Source organism: Grus americana, chromosome 8 (assembly GCF_028858705.1).
Source record: "Grus americana isolate bGruAme1 chromosome 8, bGruAme1.mat, whole genome shotgun sequence".
Taxonomy (NCBI): domain Eukaryota; kingdom Metazoa; phylum Chordata; class Aves; order Gruiformes; family Gruidae; genus Grus; species Grus americana.
In genome coordinates, this window is record NC_072859.1 from 25,792,625 (window position 1) to 25,805,028 (window position 12,404).

The 12,404-nt window shown below is 41.3% G+C and overlaps 1 protein-coding gene across 3 annotated transcripts in view; it reads right to left on the minus strand.

The window, feature by feature from the left end:
• The window catches only part of PIK3R3 (phosphoinositide-3-kinase regulatory subunit 3), an 83,191-nt gene that overhangs the window by 12,975 nt on the left and 57,812 nt on the right, over positions 1-12,404 (minus strand). For 2 of the 3 annotated variants that reach the window (XM_054833551.1, XM_054833552.1), the window contains 3 exons: positions 4,490-4,601; positions 2,088-2,186; positions 473-653 (listed from right to left, as the gene is read on the minus strand). In XM_054833551.1, the coding sequence (XP_054689526.1) occupies positions 473-653; positions 2,088-2,186; positions 4,490-4,601 (392 nt within the window). Of the gene's footprint in view, positions 1-472; positions 654-2,087; positions 2,187-4,489; positions 4,602-12,404 lie in introns of those variants that run through there. The other variant, XM_054833553.1, reaches the window with a different exon arrangement.

Below are 12,404 nucleotides of genomic sequence, written 5' to 3' on the forward strand. Positions count from 1 at the left end.
GGGCTGCTGAATAAAACTTTAAAAAATATTCTTGAAAAATTTAGATAGCTATGCACACAGCAAGCAACTGCATTGCTTATATGTGCTTCAAGGGCAACACTGATTAGAACAGCGCCCTGTGGGTCCACGAGGGTCCAAGGGGAAAAAAAACAAAACAAAACAAAAAAAACCCCACACCAACAAAAAAAGGCTTCTCAGAGAGGCTCAAGTCTGCTGCATGTCAGGGTTTCATTTCTCTGTTGGACTGCTCAGATGGAGACTGGAAACTTGGTAAAATGAAGAAGCTTAAATGGCTAGGCAATTTGGAAGTCCCATTATTACGCGCAAAGTGAAGTCAAATGGGAAAACTCACCTTTTTTTCAGTTTAAAAAAAAAAAATCAGGCTTCACGTAGAGAAAACAGAATCATATACATATTTGCATTTTTTTTCTTGTCTGCACTAATAGCTATTGGAGTCCAATGAAGATCTTACCTGCTGGTACCGGGACACTGGATACATCAACTTCACATCAAGCTTCGGGTTATACTGAGCAAGAGATTCATTGCGGTAGTGGTTAATCAGTTCCACAACTGAATTAAACGTCAGTGGATCAGAAAAGCCGTATTTTCCATCCCGATGATAGATCTTTATCAGTTTATTGTTGCCACCCTTCCTGTAAAGCGGTCAGTTATTTAGAGGTTTTGCCGTGTACCTCCTATCCCTCTTTGACACTAAGGCTGCTAACAGAGACACCAGTGAAATTCCTGGGCAAGCGGCTTTGACACTGTACACCTTCACAGTGATTCTTTACATACTTGCAGACATTGGGTAGTTTAAGAGTCAGTACACACAGAATTATCAGCAGATGTTATCTGAACAGGAGCAAAGCCCAAAGTAAATCTCTTCCTATGCGTTCATTCCAGAGCCAGTTTACGGTATTTAAGACCTAGTTTTGCAAGGGAAAAGGAGGATGCTGAAGGCTGAGTAAAGGAGCCATGTGAAAACCCAAACCCACAATTTCCTGCAATTTGGGGTCACTAATAGTATACAACTGAGTATACATTTATACAGTGATTAACAAGTCTTTTGAGTTATGGATGCTAATACAGGATACACAAACCTAAACAAAATCCTTTGAGGATTACAAGATGGTTGTAAGTTTAGGACTTTACATTATCCAGATTTATACATTCTAGCGGTTTCCACAAATATAGGGCTTATTTCTTCCTTTTTTCACCAACAGACTGTTTAGGCAATATCCTGTCCTTCCTGCACTCTCAATTTTGGTTCATAAAGACATCTGCGTTCAGCAAAATAGCCAAATCATGCCAAACCTTAGCGCACAAGCTGTGAACTTCATGGCAGAAGTCAAAGCAGAATTTAAACTACACCTTTGGGGTCAAACCTGCCATTAAGACAACAGAATTTCACGGCAAGATCAAATATCTACCATATCATAGTAACTCCCAAAGGTGTGCTACAGAGGCAGTGGCTTATGCGCCTCACCTGTTTGCCTCTAACAGCCAATCTTGGGAACCTGGCAGAGGCAAGCGGCTGGACAGGCTGGGCAAGGCACCAGGCAGCTAGTCACATGAGGTCTGTGCCTAACTGCAGTAGATGGGGCTGGGGCAGCTCTGGGAAGTCTGCCACTCGCGGACAATTTTAATGAAGAAAGCAACATGGCTCCAGTTCAGTATTTCCTAAACTTTAGATCAGAAAGCACAAGATACTCTTTTTACAAAGACACTGTGTTCAGTTCTCCAGAGCTGCACGCTGATGAGATATTCAACACACTCCCATTAATCAAAGCCCTAGCTTATAAACACCTTTTACCTTAGCAGCTCTGAAGCTATGAAGCACTGAGTGGCTCTCCTCCCTGAGTCCCATCTAATCTACACAGAGATCCTTACTGTTTAGCAAGGGACAGGATTCAGTGCACAGAACAGACTATCAGACATGGCTATTTATTTGCTCATTCTATGATCTTCAGTACCTTTGGAAACATCTCTCAACTTGAGTCACGTCAGCTTTATGCAGCCACTGCTGTCACTAGTATAGCAACTAGCTGCTCAGGGTTTTACTGTGTGGACAACTGCTCAATGCTTACCGTAATGTCAGAGTGTAGTCTCCCTGCATCTTAGTTGATGCATCACGCACCAGGAATGTTCCATCTGGCATGTCTCGTAATTTGTCATTTACTTCTTCCCTGGAGAAGAGAAAGGAAGGCAAAGTTAGAAGCGTTAAGGACATGATCATCTTTGCCACAGGTATCGATATTGAAGCCAGTAACACTAGCATGCGTAAGGAGTTCAATCTTCAAAATATCAGGCAATCTTTCACACTCAGGCTCTCCAGTTAGCAGTCGCAGCCAGCTGCCACTTAGGAAGAAGTCTCTGTTTAAACAACAGTAGTGGCTGTGTCTCCAAGTTCACAACATTTCCGTGTAATCTGCTCAGGTTTTAAAGTCCACACTGGAAACAGGTGCCCTTTGAGAAGCCTGTCCTGACCTCTTAAGAAATGGTCTCTAGCATCATAGCTCAAAGGTGTCTAGAGTTTAGCACAGATTTAGTCTCAAGAGACTCATTATTGGCTTAACTCTGATCTTATTTACAGCAGTTTTAAACCACTACAACCTTGCTTGCTTCAGTGCAACTTTTCCTCATTCACAACTGAAGCAAAAAGATACTCAGTCCAGAGCTTTAAGCTAAATCAAGAAATCTTTTAGTGAAAGCAAGTACCTGTAAGCATTAAGACAATTATTTCAGCTGAAGAGTTAAGTGTCTCACTAGATTTGACCATTTCACCCAGATTACATATCTCACTTTATAACAGCTCCCTCACAGGTTCTTAGAAGCACTAAGTACTTTTTAATACAATCGTTTGGAAGCTAAAGTTTATCAGGTAGCCTCAACATTATCTAAGTGAGGTAGGAAGCCTACTTGAATCTTACAAAGAAAACTCAACAGCAGCTTTTTTGTTCAAATACTAAGGAACAAAAGTATTCTTACAAAATAGCCTTAGTTTTGATTTAGCTACCTGAAAACCATTCTGTTAGTAAAACTGGCTGCTCTTAAGTATCATGTGCATATCCACTTACCTGTCTCAGAACATTTTACAGATTGGACCTAGCTAACTCAAATGGCCTTCTCCTTTTTGAATGGATAGGTATGATCTAAGGGTTTGGGCTTGCAAGTTGCATCCAGGAGCTCGTGACAAGATTTTCAGTGCAAGTTCTTGACTGAAGAACACAGCTCCTGCCCTAACAGACCAATGCAGTCTGTACCTGCTGGCTGTCAACTTAGGGTCAAACAATTCCATCTTTACATGCGTGTGTATCATACTTTAGTCTAATAAAGCCACTCCAATGTGATTTGTACTCCATTAGCTCCTGCCATCACGTGCACTGCTAATTGAGGAACAAATCTACAGTCAATAAACTGATACCAATATCGAGCAGTTTTAAACAAACCCTGCCTAGTGGGTTTTGTGGTCAGGTTTTGCCACTCTGCTTCGATTTAGAATTAACAGAAAATATCACTGCCGAGGACCTTCAAAAGCAAGAGCTATGTGGGTTTCCTTTATAAAGATAAGGGTGGTACAATAAAGATAGGAAAACTTTATTTCCCTTCTCAGAACTTCAATGAACTACTGCAGCAAAACACTCTTCTTGCCTCTATCTGACAAAGTGTTTCAAAGTATTATGTGCACAAGTTCGAGCAATTCCTGATCACACTCCCAGCATGCTCATATTTCCCCTTACAGTTCCAAATTCTAGACTCTTCTGAAGTGCCTTAGAGGGAATGCCTAAGAGGGAAAAAGACACTTCAGCTCTTTTATGCTATTAAGTATATAAAAACTGGCAGTTCTTTTTCTGAACCTAACCCAAGCCATCTATTCTCTCAAGCACATAGAAAAGGGTTTCCTTAAGAGGTAAAACTTCATTTATTTGGTATGTGCCTGTATCATCTGCTCAGTATAGCTGGTGATGGTTAGCATGTGTAAGAGCTATTTTTATACCACCATGTAATAGAAATTAATACAGATGCAATTTTAACCAAATGTTAAAGAAACCAAAAATAAAAATGCAACTCCTTTTATTCTGAGCAAGCCTCCTACTGCAAGTTTGCTGAACTGCATGCATGCATCCCAGGGTTTTATGCTTACAAAACCTTATCAGCTAGCACAGTCAGAAGCACTTTTCTTTTGAACAAAATCATTTTCTCTTTTTTAAAGACTTTGTGTATCTGCAGAAATTTAGAAACCCAAAATAACTGTCACCAGGACTGGTGATATCTGAACCAGAACAGTCACAACAAACACAAGTCCTGAATCCAGTCAAATACTTTCATTTAGGTGCTTTGCCAAGTATAGTCCTAAAGGGTTTCTGTCCTGTAAAATGCTGCCTGAAATAGGCATGTTCTTTTTCTCTTGAATTCTAACAGGCTTATTCTATTTTTAATAACATATATTATTATATTGTAAATAAAATATTTTAGTAATATTGCTTACCTTGAGATGTCCCCCCAGTACCACTCTGCTTCCTGCAGAGAGAAACTGGAATTGTCCTTTATTCCATTTGTATTGACTGGAGTCATTGGTTTGGGGGGCTTTGGAGGAAGAGCTGAAAATGAAGAATGGTAAACAGGGGAAAATAATCACTAATCTGTTAATAAAAAATGACATGAAAAAGTGTGAAAAAACACGCATCTTGAACTTGGATTTCAAGCTCTCTCAAAGTAAATGGAATTTGTAATTTTTAAAGAACTTTGAAGTCAACAGCTACACTGTGATCCCAGATTTCCTAGTACTCAAACTAAACATGTGCTTGAGGGAGGGGAAAGGGAAAGAGTCTGAGGAAACATGAGTTTTTGTTAAAAGGAAGACTGGCTTAGGCATGACTACAAGGACAATCACCACCTAAAACTCCAGATGAGTTACAAAGGTGTATTGTGTTTGAAAGCCACAGCCTGGAGAGCACTGTGCACCACTATGGAAAAACTCCAGTTGCACAGGTGTCACCAGTCCTTATGCCAACCCATAAGAGCAAATGGGTGGACTCTTCTTCAGAGGGAAAAACGTTGCGAGAAGTGGTGGCTGGGCAGTGGTATATCCATCATAGACCCAAGGTTCATGTTTCATACTAGATTTGTCATTTAAGTCCATTAGGAACAAAAGCTACGACTCTCTGAATGCTACAAGACAAGAAGTGATAAAGGAAGGGGAAAGGGGACATTAGGTCATTATTAGAGTGCCTGCACCACTTTACATAGCTGAAGTGTTTACCACAGGAAAGAGGATGCTACAAGTCCTTGAAAAACAGGCAGAACTGCACATCTGTAGGCCTAGTGCATACCTGCCCAGAATTCCCCTATTCTGAATTCAAGGAAAACAGGCTTTTACTTCTGTTCTCAAAATAGGTTATGCAATGTAAGGGCATACAATGCACTGAGGCTCTTTCTAGTTGGTCATTTTTTGCTGAACTAACTTTATCATGGTCTTGAATGTAGAGCCCTCTGTCAGGAGTAATTCAGCAGCCACAGGCATGATCATGTATTGGGAGATACTTGTCTGTCAGTAGAAATGCATTATGCTATTTTCTTCAAGAAAGATGCCTTGAGTACTCTCCCCTGCTTTGCAGAGGCTGAACACTTCATCAAGAACACTACCATTGAAACTGAGCATTTTTCAGGCATTTCATGAGAAAAAGTTTTACAGGGGCAAGTAACATTTGAATTCAGAGTAAGAAAGCAGCTACAAACATTGATTTGCTGCTAGCACATTTTTAAGTCAGACCCTGAACATCTGTGCTCTCAGCCCTATGCCCTAGCCATCAGATTACACAAGCATCAGCAAGCAGACCTGACACACACTGACAACAGCCATCTTTCAGATGCACACAATCCCGGTGTATAAACAGAAATACAAATAAAGGGAGCAGAAAGAAGATTTTGATCTCCAGCTCCAATGTGGAATGGCTCAACACTGAGAGGTGTGCTACTTGGCACCAGCCCCCTGCTCACCTCCGAGCCACACCTCCCACATTAAAGAAGAGAAAACAGTGTTCCAACTGCAGTTCCAAATACCATTTCATGTTGAATATCTGACACAGTAACTTCACTGTTCTCAGACAAACCAGTAGAATCTCTAATCGAGCCAATCTAAACTAAATCTGAACCTTGACCCAGACGTTTGCACCCTGGGGTTGCTGACCAAACACCTGATTAAGATAGCAGCATTCATTCTGCGGGACTGAGCATTAAACCATAGCATACAGGTTCTTTTTATGGGGTAAGCTGGGAACTTTCAGGTGTGCACATATCTAGTGAGGCAATAAGAGGTCTTGTTATAAAAGGAAGGTGAAAACCTTTGGATTCAGTGAAGTAGCTTCCTGGTTAGGAGGCTTCAGTTACTCCTAGCTCAACTACTACAGTTGTTTGTATAGCACCTAAGCGTTTGTACAAAGCACCTTTGAGAGTAAGAAACAGTTCTAACCCTACTTTGCTTCAGGCTCCCAGCCTTATACCCACTTTTGCGGGGTCAGAGGAGCATATATCCAGGCTAAGCCTGTAGAATCAATTGTATTTATGGTGCCCTATGCTGTTCCGTCTCCCCCATTCAAAGTTCCTGAACTAAAAAGTGTCTCCAGGACTTCTCTCCTCCCCAGCTCACATCTGGGCTGTGCTACCCCACACGCTCTAAGCAAGCAACAGGACAGACACAGCAATTCTGAGTCTCATCAGTGTCTGCACATGGCAGTAAATCTGAGTTCAGAAAACCTGTAGATGTTCTGATCTACTTCAGAAGCTTTCATAGATTCTAAGTCATCAAAAAGCGCATGAAGATTCATGTAAAAACCACTCCACAGCATGGAGAGTTCTTAGAAAACTATACCAGCACCAGCAATTATTTCACTGGGTCCTGCAAGTTAAGGCTTGGACATATCAAAAACTTCAAGGTATTTTACAGGGTAAAAGCCTGTTTTACACTGGTAATAGGGGCTTTCCAGAAGAGGCTTTCAAGTATTCTTTAGAGTACTTGAATACTTCTCTGGCCCTCCTTGAAAGATTAAGTCTTGCTCCTTTATATACTGTGGAATTAGTTAGCAGCTTTGTTAGGGCTCACTCCAAAGCACTGGGCACAGAAGAGCAAACTAACAAAGACCAGAAAAGTAAGGAACGGGAGTTTGGCATGCGACACAGAGCACTAGACATTACACCAAGCATCCTTACTACAGGTGGGTTGTTTTCCTTCTTTCCCTCAGTTGCTATCAGTTCTCACTATCAGGGGGTTGTCTGCAGAACTTCATTCTGCATGAGAAATTTGGAAGGAAATTCTTCCAGGGAGAAGAATAAGGCTTGGACCATTTCCTGCAAAACCTGACTCATGGAAGCCAATCCTTTTCACAATAGACTTTTGAAAAATGCTTTTTAATAGCTTGCACATTTGAAAAATACAAAAGTATTTGCAAGGGTGGATCCTGTTTCCAGAGAGCTATGGATCTAATTTTTACTTTCAATACTTTGAGCTCTTTGAATCATAATAGATTTTCCTGTCTTGGATACAGAACCAGGCTCTTGCTATTACTTTACTCAGTAGACTAACATGCCCATCCATTTCAGTGTTTCTTGGCTACCCCCTCAGCCTGATATGACTGTAGTCTGTACAAATGGAGAACTGAGCACAAAGGTAGTTTAAACCCCACAGCCCAGAACCTGTGATGACACAAGGGGAGCATTTTGTAACAGCACAGCCAGTCTACTGTAACAGAGCAGCTTCCACCCTACTGCTGCTCTCATAACACTGGCCCAATGGGTTAATAGAAGAGGCATCCTAAAATAGTTTTTACTAGTACCTATACAGTACTAACCACCCTGCTAGGAGAAATCCTGTGATGTTTCTATGAGAAGCTAGGAGAACCTTAAAGAGTCTCCAGATTTTTATTTAAATTCCAAAAAAATCCAGTCTAATATACCTTACTTGATGAACATTAGAGACCTAAAATCCTACAGTAAAGTAAAATAAGGCTGGCTTGAAGTCATCAGAAACGCTTTCAAGAGCAGCCGTGTTTCTTTCCATGTCACTAGATCCAATTCTGATCTAGCACAATCTTACTTTATCTCAAACCAAGCTCTGATTAGAGTGAACGATGCTGATGATAGTTTCTTGCCTCCTTTTTCCTGGGAGAGAAGGAACATTGATCTCAAGTGAGTAACAGCACAATGGATTTATCTGTTCTAATGAAGAACTTGCTGTTAGCACCAGATACACAAGGATCCCTCCCTCACCATGTGTCTAGGACAGCTTTATGGCACAGATCTTTCCAAAACCCAAAAGGCAACAGCTCAGTTGGACCCTTCCACTCCCGCATGAGTGCATTCCCAAGATCAGGTTCAGCCCTGAGTGACCACCTGGCATGCAGCAATGAGAGCAGACTGGCTCTCCCTCAAGCACTACCAGGCATCTCTGCTTTTCTTTCTTTAGCAACTCTAGTTCCCTCTTTCTAGCTTCCCCAAGCAGCCTAGCTTGAGCTAAATCCCAATCCCAGATCAGTGTCACTTACAAGGGGGAAATAAAAAAGAGCTGGTGATGGAGCAGAGGCAGCAGCAGCCAATGCGGGCTGGGCCCGGGATCGGATGTTGCTGACGTCAGGCCCAGAAGGCTGCCGAGCCGGCTCCTGCAGGTAGCTTCAGCTGAGCTGCTCTGCGGAGCCGCAGCGCAGGTCCTTCGAGAGAAAAGCCTATTGATTAGGCTTTGCCAAGGTAATTTTTTTGATGGTTTCTTGACTGCATAGAATTGCTTTTTAAAAAAGCTACTGAAGATTTAACCGACTTGATTCCCTGAAATTCAACACCACCTCCCAACACCAAGACGACCAAGAAAGCTGGCAAGTGTCTGAAGTTTAGTACCGTTGTATTTTTTTTTAAATTAAAGTCTCTTGTAGAAAATAGTAGGCTATATTAATCCCAAATTTAACTTCAGCAAAGTACATCATGACTTCCATGAGATATGCACTTCAGGTTTTGAATCAAAAACTTTACAAGTTTACACGATCTAAGAGCCACTGAGCCCTATGTGTGAGGGTGTTCAATGGCAGTAATTCAGGAGGAGTGAAAAATGAAGAATGCCTTGGGTCTCCAAGTGCTACATCCCACACGGCATCCAGGCAAGCAGCCCGTTTCTTCTCTGGCTGCAGTATTTGCATACAAGATAAACCTGCCAGTTAATTAAACTCTAATTTGCAGTTTTAAGGCAGATGCCACTTAGTCCAAGCATGGCTCCATAACTTATTTCTTCCAGTATTTTCCAAGAGTTGCAGGCCAGATACTTAAAAGCATAGCAGGTTTAAATGCAGTATTAACTCTACCTTACTGTTACAAATAATCACAGCTACCAAGTACTCTGATAAACTCAATTTTAAGTCTCAGCACTTTCATGAGCTTGTTTACTAGCATTCTTTCTGATGCTCTCAATCTATTCTCCCTCCACATTGTGACAAGCAGAAAAAAAGATCAGAGGATTTCTGAGATAGTTACCCAGCTTCAAAGAGGCTGATGTACAGTAGATACCCTAGAAACTGTAATATAAAGCTCTAGAAAGTGACATTACTATGGAAACATGCAAGTAATCCATGGTTAGGCCAACTAACATTTTAATGACATAGTCCTTAAGGACAGAAGGGTTTTCCCTCTGGAGGTACAGATGAAGACTTGTAATGAAAACATAGGCTAGCTTTTTTAAAAATAGTCTCTTCAATCTTGAATTGCTCTCTGTAGTCTTAGTCAATTTCTGAAACACTTTTCTCAATTTCTCTAACACTTTTACGGCAAAGTCTCAAAATCTTCCCCTCCCTCAATAGTTCTGTACTTGTCCCTGCTGCACGAGATCCCTGCAAGACACTCAAGAAAAAAAAAAAGCTGAACAAAGGTGCTTTTTGCACACCATTTCCATGAAATTGTGTCCTACGTGTACAAGCCAGAGCAATAAGGCACCATGCATTTGCAGAGATTTTCCAGCTGACAAAGAGGAGGGTCGTGTGCACCTGCTGACAGCAGTTCATTCCCCACCGCTGGCAGGTAAGTTATCTTGGCAGCTCCACATCTCAGCTCGTCAGTTCTCTTGCCAAGACCCCTTTCGCAAAGTACTGAGCACCAATGCCCTTCGAAGCTGCCCTTCCTCAAAGGGCAGCTAACACGCCCTGAGAACTCCTCAAGGGACGGAGAAGGAAGCTACTCGATCGCATTATTGCGGGCCACAGAACCTCAGGCATGCTCACATTTTCGCTTTCCTCCCCCAAAACAGGCAAGATGCCAAAGAGTAAGACATATTCAAAGAATTGAAGTCTTTCAATATCTCATTACAGAAAACAGCAGACAAGTTGGCAGAAAGCCAGGCAGGCTTCCAATGAAAACACTCCCATTATAGCTTTGCTTGTGTTTCTATGAACTTTCATAAAAACCAACACCTTTAAGAAATATTTCAGTTTTGATTAATTGGCTTTTTGATAAAGATCTGTTTTGTTTGAAAACTCCCCAGCTATCCACTCCTCTCCCACACCTCCCAACCACTGTTTCACCTCCTACAGCCTGCCAGACTTCTGCTGCACTCTGTTCTTCACGAGCATCCGCAGCTACTGCACAGGTTAAAAGATTATCTGCTATGGGACACCCGCAGAATGGTAGACAACAACAGTGTGTGAAAAGAGGCTGGCTCAAATTCAGAACTCTTTTGGGCAAGCACCTCTCACTGTGTTGCAAGGCTTGTTAACTTCACGGACTGAAATGGAAGAAATGGAAGATGCTCACTGTCAGACAAATGGCACTGCGATCTTTGACTCCTGTATTATAAAGTAACACAGCATCTCCTCTTCGTTCCAGCCTTTGCATGAAGTTGCAAAGCCAAAACCCCTCAACTTTCCAATTATTTTCACTACTCAATGAAAAACAGCTTTCCTTTCAACCCAGACCATAGCATAACAGCTGCAAAGCTACAGCAGCGTCAGAGGTTCCATGATCAACAGGGTTGAGATGACTGTCCCAAAGTTAACATGAGGAGGATAAAAAGGACAAGCCCTCTTCTACCTACCAAGCATAATTAACACACTATTAATAAGCTGGATACATTTCAGAACTTTTGCCATGTTTCATCACTCAAAGATTGTCACTACCCAGCATCACATGCTCATCTCACTTCAGGAACGAACAGCTTTATCTCCTAGCCAGAAGGCCCAGGCTTTCACCAACTCTTTGGATGAAAGTCCTCAGCAGATATTTTATTGTCCACAAAAATCTGAAATATTCAATACGAACCACTGTACTTTACAGTATCCAATGTCAGGTCTAGAAGACTATACGATAAAAGTAAATATAAAATGCAAGGAACAAGTAAATTCTCCTTTTTGCATATTAACTAAAGCAGTTCCTCATCTGCCTTCACAGAAGAAATACCACAGCATGTTTTCTACCCCTCCACAGGTAGTCTTCAAATGGCTATTAAAAAATACTCTTTGGTCAATACATGGAAATTGGTTTTTGGAAAATAGCAAGGAAAACACAAAATTTAGAATAAGCACAGAGCTACCGTGATTGAAAACAAAGCACTAGCTTTTCATTGTGGAAGATGGAGAATGAAGTCAGACCCAAGCAGTGACACACTATGGCTAGGAGACTTAAAGCCAAAAGAAAAAGCCATTTTAAATAAAAAAGCCCAGGGCTGTTTTCCCCAGATATTTCAAAAACTAACCATCCATCCAGGCATCAGGTACAAACCTCAAAGGACAGCTAATTCACAGAAATAATCGGTGCTACTGAGAAGTTTACTGCACAAGAGCCTACTTATAATAATAATAATACAGCTGTAAATACATGTGACTCTTGCTGCTCTAAGCAGCCTTTTATTTCAGCTTACCACTAGCTCACATCTTTCAGAGCAGTATGTAAAACTGTTCCTTATACAGCACCTGTCCTTGCGCTATGTCAAACTATTTTCTAGTTACCAAAGTAGCAATATTTCAACACCATCTAAATTGCTAACAGACAGCCATCTAAATCAAGATCAAAAGGTGCATTTCAAATCAACACTCCAGAAGAAATTTGAAGGTAGAAAAGTATTCAGAGGAAAATTGTTGTATGTTTTGTCACACATCATCTTTTCTAAGAACCTTGATCTTCAAGGAAGCTCCACTGAGACAGAACCCATGCAGTCCTACGCAGTGCCCTCAGCAAAAGCTGAGATTCAGAGCAGGCGTGGAATAGTCTAGCCAGGGTCAGACTGCACGGCCATTGCTCACATCAAGATATCAAGGTGTAACAAAAGAAATGGATTCAATCCCCACATGTAAGCATGCTGTGATCTTCAAAATATTTTAATGAAATCCATTTCACAGCAGCAGTTTGACTTCTTTCACTGTCCCAAAACTTATCAGAAA